General features: G+C 44.0%; 2 protein-coding genes across 3 annotated transcripts; one reads left to right on the forward strand and one right to left on the reverse strand.

The window, feature by feature from the left end:
- Positions 1-5,475: 5,475 nt before the first annotated feature.
- On the reverse strand, positions 5,476-8,337 carry gprin3b (GPRIN family member 3b). The gene has a single exon (XM_076032650.1). It carries the CDS (start codon positions 8,270-8,272, stop codon positions 6,128-6,130), a length of 2,145 nt encoding a protein of 714 aa, XP_075888765.1. The 5' UTR covers positions 8,273-8,337; the 3' UTR covers positions 5,476-6,127.
- A 4,631-nt stretch (positions 8,338-12,968) lies between these two features.
- Positions 12,969-16,897, forward strand: elmod2 (ELMO/CED-12 domain containing 2). Of its 2 annotated transcripts, none has more exons than XM_076032674.1 (9): positions 12,969-13,120; positions 13,921-14,068; positions 14,170-14,198; positions 14,726-14,823; positions 14,931-15,060; positions 15,262-15,395; positions 16,210-16,278; positions 16,423-16,556; positions 16,681-16,897. In XM_076032674.1, the coding sequence occupies exons 2-9, from the start codon at positions 13,924-13,926 to the stop codon at positions 16,839-16,841; spliced, it is 900 nt and encodes a 299-aa protein (XP_075888789.1). In that variant the 5' UTR covers positions 12,969-13,120; positions 13,921-13,923; the 3' UTR covers positions 16,842-16,897. The 2 variants fall into 2 exon arrangements, with proteins under 2 accessions (XP_075888789.1, XP_075888797.1); XM_076032682.1 differs by having other exon boundaries at positions 12,973-13,120; positions 13,924-14,068.
- Positions 16,898-17,251: the final 354 nt, after the last annotated feature.

The raw sequence follows: 17,251 nt of genomic DNA on the forward strand, positions 1-17,251 counted from the left end.
AGATACAGGACCAACGCAGGCGTGTACAGAAAGGTGACACTGAAACGGTTCGGTGAGGGGGAGATAGAGGAGCTTTCCGGTGAGGGAACTTGCTCTCGCAGCCCGTCGTTGCACCACAAACAAATGTAGGCCACGTATTCCACTGGGAGTCGGCAGCCATCAGGAGGACAAGCCTCACTTCCAGCTCTCCAGCTAACACAATAGTTGGAGGAATACAAGAGAGAGCAGAGAGGAGCTGTGGCCGACCGCTTAATGGGAGCTGCTCTGCAGAGAGAAGGGGAGCCGCCAGAAGCTTTTAATCACCTCACTGTTTCTGGCTTCGGATGCTTCATTAAGACAAAGGGAGAAAAAAGGACATTGGGGAGAAAATGGAGGACTGGAGTTGAAAAAAAAATGACCGTCACAACACAGACATGACTTTAACCCACGGGCGGTTCATATTGCAGTTCTGAAGCTGGGGTTGTGTGGAATTATCATGTACCACTATGATCAGCAGCCACCCCTAATTAGCCACTCCACAATCTCAAAGGGCAATCTGTAAATAGTAATTACCACATTAGTCCCGTGATAGAAGTCAAGTTAATGTGTCCCGGATGATGATGTGTGAGTGATTCTGCTTAATTGTGGCTACGTCTGTGTTTCTGCTGGCTCATGGCTTCTTTAAGGGTTTTCCAAAGGTGTGAGCAGAAGGAGCGAACGCGTTTATTACGTCAACTGGGTCACGGCAAGCTGATTTCAAATCCCGTAGCAGAACAGCAACTTATCGGTGGGACTTCAGCTACAGCTCAGACGTGCTGCCCTGAATTCCCCTCACAGTCCAGAGATGCTCCATTTAAACATGGCAAGGCAAAGCCGAGACACCTTCATGGTACCCCAAAGCGTCTCTCATTCACCTATTCACTCACACACTCATATACCAATGGGCGATCATGTTTGGTTTGAATTCTGGGCTCCATTATTTGACCTGAACTTGCAGATGTCAAAGCCCTACTAGCTTTTATATTCCATTAGCATTTCATTTATGTATTCTGGACCTAATACATTCAGTGAGTGAGTGAGTGAGTGAGTGAGTGAGTGAGTGAGTGAGCGAGTGAGAAGGCTGTTGGTGGTTGATTTGATATGACTGCTAAGAGTCTATCAGCAGGTGTCAGATTTGGTCTGTGGTTATTAAAGACAGTGGTTCCAGGTATTTACGAACAGCAAAATAAGAGCAATAAGAGAACTAATGTCAAAACAATCTATAGCTATAAAGAGCATTGACTGTTATATGGCGTTTGTAATTGACAGTGTAAATGCCTATATGTGAAAGTGCTGCCATCATTTTAAAGTGACGTTGTTTCCAATAATATTCATTTTTCACTTTGGGTACTGACATCCAGCTGTGCTGAACAATCTATGTTTAACTGCAGCTTCTACATATGCAGTGTTAAACTATATGTGAGACGTTACACTTCTCAAATCAAAGAATATTTTTAACATTTACTGTCTAACAGTTATATTACATGGCAAACACTTTTAAAATAAAAAAAAGGCTAGCAATCACACAGTAGGAGGTTCATCCATTACTAGTGCCCAAATTTCACCTTGCTAAAAAGAAAAAGAAGAAAAAATGTTCTTGTGTATGACACTTTCCAATTTCTTAGTCATATTGATGAGACTTAAATTAAAAGAACATGGGGAGGCAGAAATGGGCTCAGACTCATTGGCTTGGATTTAATATCCTAGTAATATACATTAAGTACGATAAGATCCAAAGCTGCTCACAATCATCTTAGGAACTGAAGTCATCAGAAGGTGGGTGTTGCTGTTTTCTTTTTGTTTCTTTTCCCTCATCTGTGCGTCTTGTCACATGTTGTGTTCATCTCCTTGTTGTCCTGTGTGTATCATACGTCCCAACAATATCTGACTTTGTGTTCATCTTTCATCAGCACACTGTGAGCATAGCCAGCATTGTGTTGCTGCTCAAATAGCATCACCTTAACAAAAAGACGCCTGATAGGCTCTCTTCTTTACTTATGCTAGCATCCCTGTTAAGATATCAGCAAATCTCACAAGCCAATATCATTGCGACGGCCTCTTTTACCTTATCAGCGTGCCATCATTTATTTTTTTAATTTTCCTCTCAGTCTTCCTTTATATTCATTCCAGCCCCTCTGCAGGCTCCACCAGTCTTCCAGTCCATTAGCCTTCTTAGTCAGTCATCCTGCAGTGCCATCACCACAACTGTCAAGGCTCCTTGGAGGATTTCCTCAGCTGCTTGCTTGGGGGCAAACAGAGGAAATCTACCAGTGTCAGGCATCTGTCAAGCATTCAGCAGAATTCCTCCTAAACCTACTCATTGATCAGTCTTGAATAATATGCTGTTCACTGTGAATCAGAGAGGCTCTTTGATTGAACATCATTGCCCGCCCTATTTTAACTATCATTATCAAAATGATTACTTTGTGATTGTGCATTGCAGCGTCAATCTAATGTAGCAAGTGTGCTTGAGCGCCACAGACGGAGCAGTTGAAACTTTGTGAAACGTGCCAATCATGCTGCAATGTGCGAGTCAGACACGATGGGTAACACTGTCACGTCTCTGTGGTAAACATTCTCCCCCTGCTACCGAGTGTGTTTCTAAAATATGGAGATGCATACCTGTCGGGTAGTTGGTTTTTCAATAAAGCTTTCCCACTCAAGACTCTTAGACATGTGCCACACACACTATAGTGTACGTCTTACAATATGTGTCACTGAGCCAAGCGCAGACACTCTCCCATTTCAGAGCGCGTCTCACTAGGCGCGTCTTAATTAAGAGGGCAGCAGAGTGAATATTAAGCACGCGTTGAGAGACGGCTGCTGGTAGCTGCAGCTGTGGGAAGTATTCATCCAAGCGTCTGTTTTTTTTTTTTTTCTTGAAGTCCCTCTTCGTGTTCATCGCCATCGGAATAAATCCCCCATCCGCACTGACCGCCACCTGTGGCCAAATCTCATCTGCCCTCGCAAATGGGAAGCGGGCGTGATGACACAGTGGGCAGGGGGTTATTAAAAATTGATGCACTCCTAATTAAAGGAGCGAGAGAATCAGAATCAAAGGCAGGGGACGTGGAAATAACGACGCAACGCTGACACGGGAGGACGAGACACGAGACACAGTCCACCTGAGGTCAGACCAGGGTGTTAAATATGACCGGATGGATTAGTGATGTCACTCTGCTCCCATCCGGAGCTCGATGAGAATTCCTGCTTTAAAGTGGGGCTGTTTTAACCAATTTAGACACCGTTGGCGCGGTTGAATCCAGGCACCGTTGTGCACACCTGAACTCTGACCTTCCGCTCCCAGCGGCTCAAGGAGAAGCCGCTGGGAATAGACTCATCACTCTGCACCATTTTTACAGGCTGTGACATCTCCTCGCGCTGAGATTACAAGCACAGGGGCGACTTTATACACCCCTACCAGCGCATCTTGATATTAACTGGAAGTGACACGCTTTTTAAGACAATAAAAGCCGTCGCCTGAGATCAGCGTCGTGGGCAGCCGGCCCAGTAAATTCACCCTGAGAGGACGTGTCTCCTATTAGAGGACGCTTTTCCCGTGCCGTCCTCTGCGAGAAGAGCGATTTAGTCAACGCAAAGGATTTAATGTAAAAAAAAAAAAAAAAAAAACAACCACAAGAGTGCTTTGCGCTTTAAAATGACACCTTGAGTAGTAAAAGCACAACACAGCACAGGACGCCATAATTAACCTGGACAAGCATGATTAATTATCCAGCGTGCACTCAATTGTCCCCCCAGGGATGCAACTAGCATTTGTTTTTTTGTAACAAAACTGCTTCTTCTTTCCTTTTTTTTAACCAAAAATACTAATAAAAGAAAAAGGTCATATCACATGCCTGGTCCTGTTTTAACCGAATAGAATAGTATAGAATAGAATAGAATAGAATAGAATAGAATACCTTGTTTTTGCTCATGATGATTTGTGTCCTGTTGGTCATTGACGGGCAAAAGCCGTTTTTGCCTAGTAATCCCAGTACAAGACCCCTTTCAGCCGAAATTATGAAGAGCACCTGCAGCTGTTAAGTATCTCCTAATGACATTTGGTGTCATGGATTGACGCTAATCCTCTCACGCTCATGTGTCACACACTAGGGTCTCCATCCTTCCTGAGCACAAAAAGAAAACCTCTTTCAGCCACACTGAATGTTTAAAGAGGATGTGGCAGATTTTTTATTTTAATTGCCAACTTCGTCCATCTGATCATTTGAAGGGTTATTGTGTCGGTGACTTTTCAAAATGACAGGAGGGAAACAGGTTGTCATTCTCTAATGCAGTACAACGCGCAGAATAGCTTGCTAGTCTGTCAGATATTAATTGTTTCAGTAGTCAGTCAGTAGTTTAAGCATATATTGTCAATACTCAGTCGCTCATGTAGTCATTCATAGAGGTTGGCATAAGATGGTAGTTAGTTATTAGTATGATGAGTTAAACCACAGCTCAGCTAATAAAGCCAACACAGGTTGTAAGCACTAGCTAAGTAGTTTTTTTCTTTTTCTGTATAGCTCAGAATGGTGAACTAACACTCCTTTGACATTGTATTTTTTCAATTCCCCAATAAGAGAAGTGAATCCTCAGGAGGTGCCAACAGCTTCCAACACCAACACAAAATGCTCCGGCATGTCTGCGTTTTATCATCTGTCACAGCCAGAAATGCTGTTTGTCTCTGGAGCGACTTCTCACACTGATATTATAGTAGATCTAAGTGGCTCTTCAGAACAAAACATCCACAATATCTGGATCCTGGTTTTTAATTTGTGGAAAGTATACAATACATTTTAAGAAAAAAATGATTCGCCTCATCGAGGTTTGATGCTCTATTCAAAACCAACCCCCTTTTTTTTGCAGGCACCTGTGCAAACATTTCATTTGTTTCATTATTGAGTGTGTTGATTTAGGATATAATGCATAATGATGAATGTTTTAGAAACTATGCATTGTTTTGCCATTGTCATGACGACATTTCAGTCGCACTTTATCTATCTATCTTTACTGCCAACAAGGATGTAAACAAAAGGCTATAGAGTATCTCACCTGTTTAATACGAAAAAATAAAACCTCAAAACAGACATAAATCTGCACTTTTCTCCCCCTCAACAAACCCAGTGCCTGGATAACAGATCAGGAGCTTGACTGTGATTTGTGGAGCCCAATATCACACCCGTAACCTACCTTCCCCTTCAGCTGCAGGCTGTCAGGCTGGTGCTCGCACAATCCCTGACACGTGGCTAAACTTTAAACACATGTTGCCGCACCGATTAAACTTGTCGTCGTGAAGGTTTTAATGTTTTAAAACAGCTTATTTCCCCCCCAAAAAAATTACTATCCACATTATCACTGCAGGCACTCTGCACCTGCCTCGCGTATCTTGTGGACGTGATGCTCGGACGTGAAGAACATGTAAGGCCCAGCTTAGTTTTCTGTACTTTTAATATCAAATCATAGAACATAGATTAAACAGTGCATTGTAAGCATACATTCCCTTTGAACAGCTGTCACTACAAAAAGGTGCACAAAAATAAAAAATAAGGAACAGCAATGTCATAAATAACCCACCACCCCACCATCACCAAAAAAATAACACTTCTGAAACATAACAAATGCAATGTGATGGGACGTTGGTTTTAATATACTTGCACAAACACTCAGACGGAAAGCCATGTGACCACCCCGGGACCAGCGTCTCTCGCCGAGAAAGGTGTCAGCTCCTTTTTAGGGTTAATACAACTGCCATTGTTACGACTATACATGCGTTTAGCTATTATTGCCTTTATGGTGAATAAATAAAAATGCACTCTCTCTCTCTTTTGCATTATATCTCTATCTAGAAAATATGTCTCGCTGTCTTTATGTCTCTATCTGCTAACGTCTTTGTTCACAAACATCACAAATAAATCGACTCTTTACGCGACAACGTTTGGGCAAACTCGCAGGGGAGAATCCTCCCCTCCCCGTCAACATTTCGCTCATCGCTGCAATCGCGACGAGGGGGATGACCAAAAAAAATGTTTTTGTCCTCTGGGGGAGGGAGGAGGAGGGAGGTTGGAGGGCAAAAGGGGAGGAGTCTGACTGACCACGGGCCACCTCTCCTCTAGTCGAGGACGGCGGAGGGAGGGGGCCGCGCGCAGCAGTTGGGCCGCCGGACATTTTGCAGCATGGACCTGAAAATGTTCTGCTGCCTCCGCTTGGCCTTCTCGCCCTGCTGGGGCGAGTCCACGGCCGAGACCGACTTGCGCAGGGAGGTGCGGACTATCAGCTTCCGCTCCTGCTCCTTGATCTTGCACTGCAGGTGGCTCTGGATGGCGAAGCCCAGAGACTCGGGGTCCACCGAGGCGCCGTACACCTCCCAGGTCATGCCCTGCTCGTCCCAGACCACGTCGTGGACGCCCTTCCCCTTCTCCTTCCCCTCCTCCTCCCCGGCCTCACCTTCCTCTTCCTCCCCTTCCCCCCGTCTCTCCGGCACTATCTTGGCTTTGGCCAGGGATTTACCTTCGGCCTTTCCTTCTTTGGGACTCCCGGCTTTATTTTTAGCCCCGGCTGACTTTGATGTAGCGTTTGTTGCCGTCGTCGTCGGCAGCGCCTGATTGGCCCCGGTTGTAGCGGCCGCCCGAGACGGCGCGCTCTTGCCGTCGTCAGCAGATCTCGACTTGGTTGCGGCGGCCGTCTCTGGGGGTGCTGCTGATTTGCGATTCTCTGCAGTGGCTGTCGTCTGAGCTCCTCCTGCTGCTGCTCCTCCACCTCCTGCTTCCGCCTTGCTGTTGCCGTGCTCGATGTTGATCTGGTACACCGGCTGCGTGTTGCACACGGCCGTCGCCGGTTCCCTCGGCTTCGCCCCGACGCCTTTCATCTGCTGCTGGTACGAAACATCCAGGCCGGCGTTCTGGTTCGCGCACATCTCCGCCTCCACTGTGATCCTCTCGGGCCTCGGGGCCGAAGATGTCGACACGCTGCTGATGTACATCTGGTGCTGCCCTCCCCCCGCTGCCGACGCGCCACCCTCCACCTGGTAGACTATGGCCATGCTCTGAGCCTCATCCCGGGTCGGCGCTCCGTTCGGCCTGCGGGGGGCAGTGAACAGGCCCGGGCTGGTGGCCACGGATTTGCTGCAGGTATTAGCCACGGCCTGAACCTCCATGTCGTGACGCTGCTTGGCTGGGGTGGACGACGGAGATAAGGTCATGGTCGAAGCCTCTCTGTAGAGCTTGCAGTGCTGCTGCTGCCGCTGCTGCCCTTCACTGACAGCTGTGTTTTTCTGGCTGCCTTCCTCGGCCACCTGCCCCTGTGCCACCATGTTTTGTTTCGCCTGGGGCAAAGTGGAGGAGTCCGTCTGCGAGGCCAGCGGTCGACTCTCGCATGAGGAAACTTGTGGTTTCTCTACGGGTGGAAAAACCGTCTGAGGACGTTTTGGACTTAAATTCTTATTTGCGCGTGCAGCATCATCTGAGTCTTTGCTCGGGGGCTGCGACGTAGATGCAGCAGTCTCCCGGACCTCTTCAGCTTGAGGTGCTTCCTGCACGCCGATGGAGCTCTTTGAGCAGCTGCTTTTATGATCGGGCTCTTGAGGTTTCTGCGGTGCGGCGACGTCTCTGCTTTTGTGTGCCGGGCCGCTCCTTGAATCAGAGGCGTCGTTCAGATTCCCATTTTTCTGAGAGTCGCGTTTGCTGCTGTCCGCTTGTGCTGCGACTGCGGTTGCGGCTGCGGCTGCAGCTAAGGATGTCATATTAGCACACTCGTCCCCCGCTGGGCGATGCCCTACTCTGCAGTCACTGGCATGCTTGTTGACCTCTGATGCAGGGGGAGCAGCTGACGCGTCGACCTTACAGGTTACCTTCTCATCATCCGCGCATAAGATTTTCATATTAGCGTTAGAATCCCTCTCGGCACCTCCGGCCTCGTCCGTTCCTTGGCCTTTCAAAGTCAAGTCCGGAATCTGTTGAGTTCCGCTCAAGACCAGACCCGACTTTGTTTTATTCCCGTTAGTCGGCGCCGGTTCGTCCAACAAGGTGCTACTGACGGCTTCACCAACCCTGGTTGCTGTTTTTTGGGTTTGAGAGGCGGCCACCAACTTGTTTTCCTGTTTATGCTCAGGAGTCGTAAGCGCAGGGCCAGAACAAACTTGGGTGAGGCTGGGCTCTTTAGTCCAGTTAGCATTAGGCTCCTTATTGCCCAGTGTGTCCACCACAGCCAGCTGAGGCACCATCTGGACAGTCACTGTCCTTTTTGGGTTTGTTCCCATGTTGAATTCACCGTTTCAGTCTTTAATTACGCTCGTAATCCAAAAAAAACACAACTTTGCCTCGCTTGCAGATTCCTAAAGGAAAGAAATAGAAACAGCTTTAGTTTTTTTTTTCTTGAATAATCAATGCAGACTCAAATAGTAATCAACGTGAAAAAGACTCTTTGCAGAGTTATTGCAATGCATTTAAATACTCCAATGTAGAGCCAAGGCAAGCAACCAGAATATTAAATGACCACTGTTTGCCTTATCGTCCACTGCCTCGAATTAAGATTGGTGCAAGATTACAGGCCTATAATGACCTTATTGATCAAAACAATAGTAGTTTAAGTCTTTACTAAGATAAAATGTTTTTCTTTGTAATTTTGTTGACTTGCTTATTCATTCATCTTAAGTGTTTCTCTTGTCAACCAGTTTTAAGGGTCTATGAATATACATACATACATATATACATACATACATACATAAATACATACACACATTCATACATACATACATATATCTATCATATATATATATCAGCATTCAAAGGAGACTAATCTAATTTAGTAATTTAGATTAAATTTACTGATTGCTTAGTACTTATAGTACTTGAGCAAAACACAGAACCTTTGCTTCATTTCATTACTGAGGCTGAAAGTAATGATTGATAAAGTAACCTGTTGGTTTGATCAAAAAACGTAGATATCCTGTTGCTAGTTAATTTCAATTTTGGCCCTACAGACTTGTCAGGTTTCAACTCCGTTTGTAGTAGTAGTAGTAGTAAGAGTTAGCTTGATAAAATCCCTCATGTTTTAGATCAATAACCCATCCAATTCATTGGTGAAAATAGGAAATACACTGCATATGGCTTAAGTGGTCTCAATGAAAAGTAAACCTTTAATCTTGCCATGACGTAACCTTATTACTACAAATTAGCTTCTGAATCAGAATCTGAATCAAAACTAAGCGTGAAAAAACCTACATTTAGTCTTAAAATAACAATTCCTTATATTTTTCTGAGACCATTCCAATGGAAAAGCAAACAAAAAAGGCGGCTGAGTGGCTCATCCTCTTTTGTGCTATAATCCGTCTAGTATCACATCGAGCCACTGACCTACAATCGCACAAATCAAATGGACGACCCGATCTCAGACAGCCTCTTTAAAGTGCAGGATTATTTGGGACAATTCTGTCAGTGCTAGGAGACGCCACTTGGTAGACGTCTGAAGAGACTGGTCTTTTTTTCACCAGCAGATGGATGAATTGCACGGTGATCAATTACTTCAGTCACACAGCCTGTAAACTGCATCCACACAAACATCCATTCATAATTTGACATCGAAAGGAGGGGGAGGAGGAAGATGAAAAGGAGGAGGCAGTAGTTTTCTTCTATTTCAGTGACATTCCTCCTAATGATGATCCATTCTGCATAATGTGTCAGTCTATCTCAATGTACCCAACAAGAATCCCCATTACCTCCCCGCTTTGGGTCTCCCTGTCTTTGGTCGGAGAGGACAACAAACACATTACACTTTAAATTTGCCCATTCATTCTGGGTTTGCTCTGGAGAGAAGCGTAATAATCATTCATACTGATATCACAATCCCCAATCTAATGGCTACCTCAGAGATCCATTGAAGGGAATAAAGCCGAACAGAGGGCGTCGTGCCTTGGGTCATGGTTAGGTTCTGGCAATTTGTGAACGCTGCACTGCAGGTTAAGTGCAAATATTTATTCTGTGTCTGCTATTAGCCATTTAATATATGAAACGCCCCCCAGCGCAGTCTCTTCCTGCAGCAATTCAGAAATATGGGGAGTGGGAGGGTGGGAAAGGAGGTGCATGCAGGATGGGATGTGCAGAGGCAAATGCTGCACACACGTTCAAGTGACGCCTATGCGAGCCAATTAAGACGTGTCATGCACCGAGTATTAGATTGGTGAACCCAGTTCCAACCCCAGAGGCCAAAAATCTTTGCTGATTTTGGTTTGACCTTGCGGACAAATTGAACATTTGACAGGGAGGAGAACAGGGTGCGCCCGGAGAGCGGGGTGCAAAAAAAAAAAGATATATTGGGGGGAGGGAGGGAAAGGGGGAGGTGGCGGCTTACCTTAAATGTTGCCCAAAGGTTGCGGTTCCCTCTGATCCGCGTCCGTGTCGGCGAGACGAGGGCTGGGAAATGAATATGGAAAATCAGCCGTGGTGTCGGTGACACAAAGCCACGCCTTCCACCAGAGCGTGGATATCGATCCTCCACGGCGGAGCGGAGCGCGGAGAGAGAGAGAGAGAGACAGAGAAAAAGACTCAACCTCCGTGCAGGCCGAGCGACTGTGCGCAATGAGTCACCGCGGTCAGGCCACTGGATACCGGCCGAGGAGAGATGGTCGCTGTCGCTGCCTCAAGCCGGTGGAGAGGAGAGTTGCGCGCAAAAAAAATAAATAAATAAATAAATAAATAAAAATGCGAAAGCTCATGTGCGCGCACTATCCCCAGACTGTGCGGGTTCCAGCGCGGTGCGGCGGAGCGGAGTGGTTGAATGGATGGCGGAGGATGGAGGCAGCGCTCAGCGTCACTCGTAAATTGATTATTAGAGCAGTTTTGCAGTTTTTCCGATGTTTTACCGCCAGGATCAGCTGACGTTGCTTCTGCTGGATTCAAGTGAACGATTGAATTAATTGAATTCACAACAATACATTTCACATGGATGATACACTGTGCCATTTTGTGTGTGTTTTTTCTGACACAAATGACTGGACATTGCTTGCCAATCAAAGTTGTTAAAATTGCGTTGTCAAGGGTAGTATCGCTGCAAATGCTGTATTTATAATTTTGCAAGGTGGCTGCACTGCTGAGATTTAAGTTCTGGAATCTTGCACATCCATCTCGCCAAGCTCCAATTTAAATGATTTGCAGTTTCTCTTAATGTACCACCACCAATCAGCTACTTTTCAGTTGTGACAAAAGCAAGCATTTCTTTGCTCATAAGGGCACACATCATATCTGAGCTTGTAGATATTGCTCATTACCAGTCATGTCAGTAAAATACTTTAAGGACACCAAAATTAAATGGCCAATGAAAGATGTAATCAACCATTTTAATCAGTGTTGATGAAGTAAGTGGCCATGTTTGCTGAAGAGCTGAGGGCTTAAGAAGTTACTTCAACTCTCCATCCTGAAATTCCAAAGTGAAACTAGTCTAAGAATGCAGTGGGGCCTGAGCTTTGAAAATCTGGCACATGTACCTCACCGCACCAGTTCCCAGCCCAGCTAACTTTAAAACATCTGTGTGCCTTGAATGAAAAACAGAATTTATATCATCCCTGCTTTTTTGAGTGGGCCTCCTCCCCTTTCAAAATGTTCTCTCTATGGGTTTTTACCTGTTGAACACATCAAATAATTCCAAACAATTCCAATTCCATTCAAGTGTGCCAGTTTGACAATCCTTAGATAGAAGACAAGAGCACAATAAACCTTTTCTTCCTGTTTTATTTTAAACACGTTTGAGTATGATTTTTATCATTTGATGCCAGATGCTTGTCCTAAGCTTGTTCCTCTAAGCAACTATGATAAACAACCACACTCTAATAAGCAACAATTAAATATAAACACTAGTATCAATTAATGAGAAAATGTCTAAATATTATAGTGATTAACTGCCCTACAGGTTGTAGTTGAACGCATTATAAATATTACATATACTTTACCTACAAATCGAAATTTCTGTAATGATCAAATATTCCCCTTCTTTACTTTTACCTTTAATTGAATATACTTTTATATTTAACAACAGAATCTTGTCTTAGTCCAGTCTAATCTCTCAGTCTGTGACAGTATTTTAATTGGTGGGGATTCTGAGGCTATTCGTAGTTTGACTCTTCAACATTATCATCACTTGAAACACAGTAATCATATGAGATTGATTTCTTGGGGACTGATTAGTCACAGTTAGACCTCGAGTTACATCAAATGGGCTGGCCCGTTTAAAAGGAATCAGGATCTGAAAGCTTGTGTCAATCATTTTTCATTTTTAAGTATTGATGTCTTGAAATGATGGATGCACACTGTGACTTAGAATATGTGAAATTCAAATGTAGGCATAATGCAGTTTTGATTACGCAATGATAGAACATTTTTAAAACGTTAAAATTTTTCCTTGAAAAATGAATGCGCCATGCACGCAGTCATGTTGTACATCTAGCACCATCTTCTGGATAAATCAGAATAGCGAAATACTTGATGAGGTTAAAGCAAGGTGTGCACAAGTATTTATTTCCAACACTCGTTACCCACGACCAGCTATCGTGTATTTTGTAGTTTTAGCTATAGCAATCGGTCATCTTATCTCATACATTGATTTATTTATTTTTTCTTCTCTTGCGTTTCTTTTAGAAAGGTGATGAGGTCTGAGTAATCTTCTGCTAAGCGTGGCCAGGCAATACTGCCATTTGGCCAGTAGGTGGGAGCGCAGCAACGTTGGAAGCGTCATTGACGTGCTGGCGTGTGTTATGTTCACAGACATATTGTTTTGTTGTATTCAGTCTGTACGAGTTAAATGGAGGAAGATACATCCCGGTGGTGATTCCTCAATTAAAGAGTCGAAAAATGTATTCAGTAAGCTCGTGTGTATAAACCCGATTACATAAAGTTTTCTCAATTTATCCACAAAATACAATCAGGCAGGGAAACTCCTAATTTGTAGTACGTGTCAGTGTAGTCGCCTATTGTCTCGCCAGAACTTGAACGCGTCACTCCATAGACAGACTGTTGTCAAGAGACGCAATGCTAACCACAGTTATCGGTTCTTAGCTCGCAAGTGTGAGTACATTTGCGTATATCCTAGTTTTGTAACTTGTCTCTACGACGGCGGGGTGAGTCTGACTTCAGTTTAATGTTTTTGCTATCTTTTCGCCATTCGTTAATGGCAAAACCAGCGTGGATATGCTGGAGGCGTTAGCTAATCTAGCTAGCCAGAGAGTTAACACACCTGTTGTCTGGACTAGTTAAATGCCTCCAGTGATGACTAACAAGGGGAACTTTACTGGCCGTTTGAAAACGAAAAAACAAAACAAAACAAAAAAACAAAACAAAGAATATTCCAATGTCATACACGATGGTAAAAAAGTGCTCAGTAGTTTTTAAATATTAGCTCCTTTGCTCTGAATGGCCACTGCTGCCTGATGCTAGTGTTAGCGGGACAGGCTCCCCCGTGTTGTTATTTTTTTGTATCCCATCAGTGTTGTCTGTACTATATTTATAACGCCATGGTGGTGTACGAGTGCGTCATGTTTGAACTTAATAAATCATATTTTACCTGGGATGCTGTTTTAACTCAACAATTGCACCGCAATGATGAGCCAGGCAGCCAAGTGTGTCTGCCCCGTTGGTAGTAGCAGTGGCAGCATCCTTACATCTAAATTATTGTCTAATGCTTAAAATGTCTAATTCAACTAAGATGTTGATTTATGACATGCCTGTCCGCAACCTCTCGCGATAATACACCTGTGTGATCCAGTATCCAGCTACTCTGCCTTTATTGCTTGCTTCCTCCTCTTTGATGCCATTATAACTAGAAAGGGAAGGGAAACTAATTTTGAAACTATGATGTTAAGGAAGATAAGCTACGCAATGTTGATTTTGTTTGATATTTTGTTCTGTGCCCATGATCCAGAAGATGCTGTGGTGCATCTGGCAGTACGTTTACACATCCTTCCTGAGATACTGGCTGAAGTGGCTCGTCAGACAGGTGACTGGGACATGTGAGTTGCAAAGAATATGTTCCGGGCACAAACCGGGTGCCACAAGGACATCAAAAGCAGGTGAATCAAGACGTACAAAATCCCTTCTTTCTTTTTTTTTAATTCTGCTTCTTCTGTATCATCAGCATTAACTCAAAACCTCCATTTGTGTCCTCTTGCAGAATATTCTCTTCAGTCATCAAAGAACAAGGCAAGAAAGTTACTGTTACTGGTCTAGGTTTTAAAGAGAGTTTTGTGTCTGCTCAACATGATTTCTTTCGAATTACAAGGGTCGTTGGAGTGTTGAATATAGGTTATTTGAATAGGATATAGGTTAATTATATTCTAAATATATAATCCTTTAGTTTAATTTCAAGATTTAATAAGTATTAAATATCAAATATGAGCTATGTGTTTAATATTTAAGATTAATACACAGGCCCTTCACTTTGAATACATTACTGATCCACAGATTGAGGCTGTTGGAGTTGTGAACTGCATTAAAGACACTGTGAGGTTAATTGGTGCTTATCTTTCTGTACACTTATCAAACCCACCATCGACTCTTGCTGCCATGTGTGATTGCGTCTGTCTTATCAATCCTCAGCAGTACACTCATTCTAGACTTTGATGCACTTAGTTATCATTTTTAGCTGGTTAGCTATTTGATTTCTTGATTATTTTTTTTTATACAGAAGGAGGCACAGGTTATATATCTGTCTTTTCTTCCCTCTACAGGTTCTAAGAGCAGTTTTGGAAACCAACCAGAAGAAATTAGAGCAGTCTGTGGATCAAATCATGAAGGTGAAGAACATTAAACCAGAGAAAGACCCGGGGTGAGGCCACTTCCTGTCTGTTATCGTGACTCCTTGCCTTCTCGTTGTTCCTACACAGTGTTTGAAATCAAGGTTTTTAATCATTCTGTTCATCTCTGTATGTCTAGGTTCAAGGGGACTCTCCATGTCTGCTTGCTGCAGATAACAGGATACAACACTTTGTTCTTATCTGTTGAAGACCTGAGAAAGGAAGTCTTCAGTTCAGACAACCAAGAACATGAGGCCTTGTTGCTGAAGGTGCGTTTTCCTGTATCCCAACACAAAAACATAACGCACGAAATCCTATTTTTTTTAGATTATTTTGTGTATGTTTTTTATTTTTGACTGAAATTATTACGCTATATATTTGACAGAAATAAACTGTAATTAGCCATTCTTGTAGCTTCAGGAGTACTGCTGCACCTCAGATGTGTAGTTCAGAATAATTTCTCGCCACAGTTGTGGGAGCTGTTGATGCCGGCCATCAAGCTGGAGTCCAGGATCACCAAACAGTGGGGGGACATTGGATTCCAGGGAGACGACCCCAAGACGGACTTCAGAGGAATGGGCATGCTGGGGCTGATCAACCTCGTGTGAGTTCTCATGAAAAAACATAAAGCAATTTTGATGGTGACATCTTTGCCAAATCTTCACATCATCACCACCAACAAAACTTAACAGCCGGTTAAGTTTTTAAAAAAACACAATTTGTTTATTGTGTTTTTCAAAAAGACTGACTTTGCAAAAAGATGAGGGAAGAAATGCGATGATAGTGACTGTGAACGTGACATGGTTGTTGGTGCCAGATGAACTGGTCTGACTATTTTGACAAGCTGCTGATCTACTGGGATTGTCACACACGACCATCTCAGCAGTATCAGCGGTTACAACCTCCCACCTTCTCCATGCACTCGCATAGAAAGCCTTTGATCGAGAGAGAACAGCCTGAACTAATGCAGTGCTCAGTGTTTGGTTGGGCCTTGTAGCTTTTTAATGTCTCACACCAAACCGGACCTGTATCTGTAAATGGTTAATCTGTGTGAAGTCATGCATGTATGCCTGTGTCATCCTTCCACTTTACCGCCTGTAATGCAATGTACAGTCAAACAAATTAGAGATGTGGCAGAGCACAGAGTGAGCATGTCATTTCCCTTTAGGTAATGACGAGAAAGCTGTCGTGCAGTTATGAAGCATTCTGGTCTTATCAAAGCAGAGCCTGGTTCAGATGTGGTTCTCCCATTAATCGGCTAATTTTTATGCAGTGTATGATAATCTTTATGATAAAAAGACTGGCAGTGACCTCATTTTTTATGCAACTCTGGCACTTTGTTTTCCTTGTAGTTCTCAGCCTTTATGCTATTGGAGTCGATCTTCTTCAACAAGTCCTCACATTTCTCTCAATTGCAGGTTTTTCAGTGAAAACTACACAGAGGAGGCTCGCCAGGTGCTGTCCCATGCCAACCACCCCAAACTCGGGTAAGAGACATTTTGCAGCACGTGCAAAGAACCAGAACTCAGAATGGACGTCCTTACAGTGTCAAAGTTGTTCCTCTGGACCGGCCGGCAGCCCATATCAACCCCTCCAACTGAACTTCCACCTTCCTGTTTGTCATACCTTAGATATTCATATGCCATAGTTGGGATTAACTTGACGGAGATGGCCTACAGTCTGCTGAAAAGTGGCACTTTGAAACCCCATTTCTACAACACAGTGCAGGGAACACCTGAACTCCAGCACTTCCACCAGCTATACTGTGAGGTTTTTCTTTCTCTCTATTGTTTTTAATTATGCGCAATATAATATAATATCCTTTCAGTTAGCTAAAACATGAGTTTTTAAAACAGAGAAGGTACATTTCTCATTTTGACCCCCTGCAGGTTATCTGGCGTATGAGTTTGACAAGTTCTGGGTGGCTGAAGAACCGGAGAGCATCATGCACTTCAATCAGTACAGAGAAAAGTTCCACGACATCGTCAAGACTCATCTGCAGGACCCCGACGTCGCCCTCACGTTGACCATCAGCTCTGACAAAAACTAACCTTGCCGGCCATGGAGCCGAGCTCCCCACTGCCATTGGCCCTGTTTGACGTGGCTGCAGAAGGAAGGGAGTAGTGGAGGCAGAAACTGGAACTGGGCGGCCAGTCACTGGCCACAGTGACAAAGATATTTAATTCACCGTGTCTCATCATCTATCGTAGTTGATGGTGTTGAGGTTGAGGTAGAACAGGACTGATCATCCCAGTGTTTGAACGGAAACGTCAGCTTGGTTTTTTGTGTCATGGATTAAAAAATGATTTGGATGAAATGTCCTCTGTTTGTATGTAAGACCAAGTTTTAGCTCTGAGCTGTCGGTGGTAGACACGCCTCATAAAACATTGGTTGAGTGAGATTTGCTTAATATGGGACCTTTTTTAATTGACTTCCAAAACAATAAGTAAGCAGGATCAA

The sequence above is a fragment of the Nelusetta ayraudi genome, unplaced genomic scaffold, assembly GCF_046127955.1.
Source record: "Nelusetta ayraudi isolate G7.1 ecotype Tasmania unplaced genomic scaffold, CSIRO-AGI_Nayr_v1 ptg000004l, whole genome shotgun sequence".
Classification (NCBI taxonomy): domain Eukaryota; kingdom Metazoa; phylum Chordata; class Actinopteri; order Tetraodontiformes; family Monacanthidae; genus Nelusetta; species Nelusetta ayraudi.

Coding starts and splice junctions, on each gene's coding strand:
- gprin3b (XM_076032650.1), bottom strand. CDS start 8,272: ATGGGAACAAACCCAAAAAGGACAGTGACTGTCCAGATGGTGCCTCAG.
- elmod2 (XM_076032674.1), top strand. CDS start 13,924: ATGCTGTGGTGCATCTGGCAGTACGTTTACACATCCTTCCTGAGATAC. Junction 14,069..14,169: donor CACAAGGACATCAAAAGCAG/GTGAATCAAGAC, acceptor GTCCTCTTGCAG/AATATTCTCTTCAGTCATCA. Junction 16,557..16,680: donor GCACTTCCACCAGCTATACT/GTGAGGTTTTTC, acceptor GACCCCCTGCAG/GTTATCTGGCGTATGAGTTT.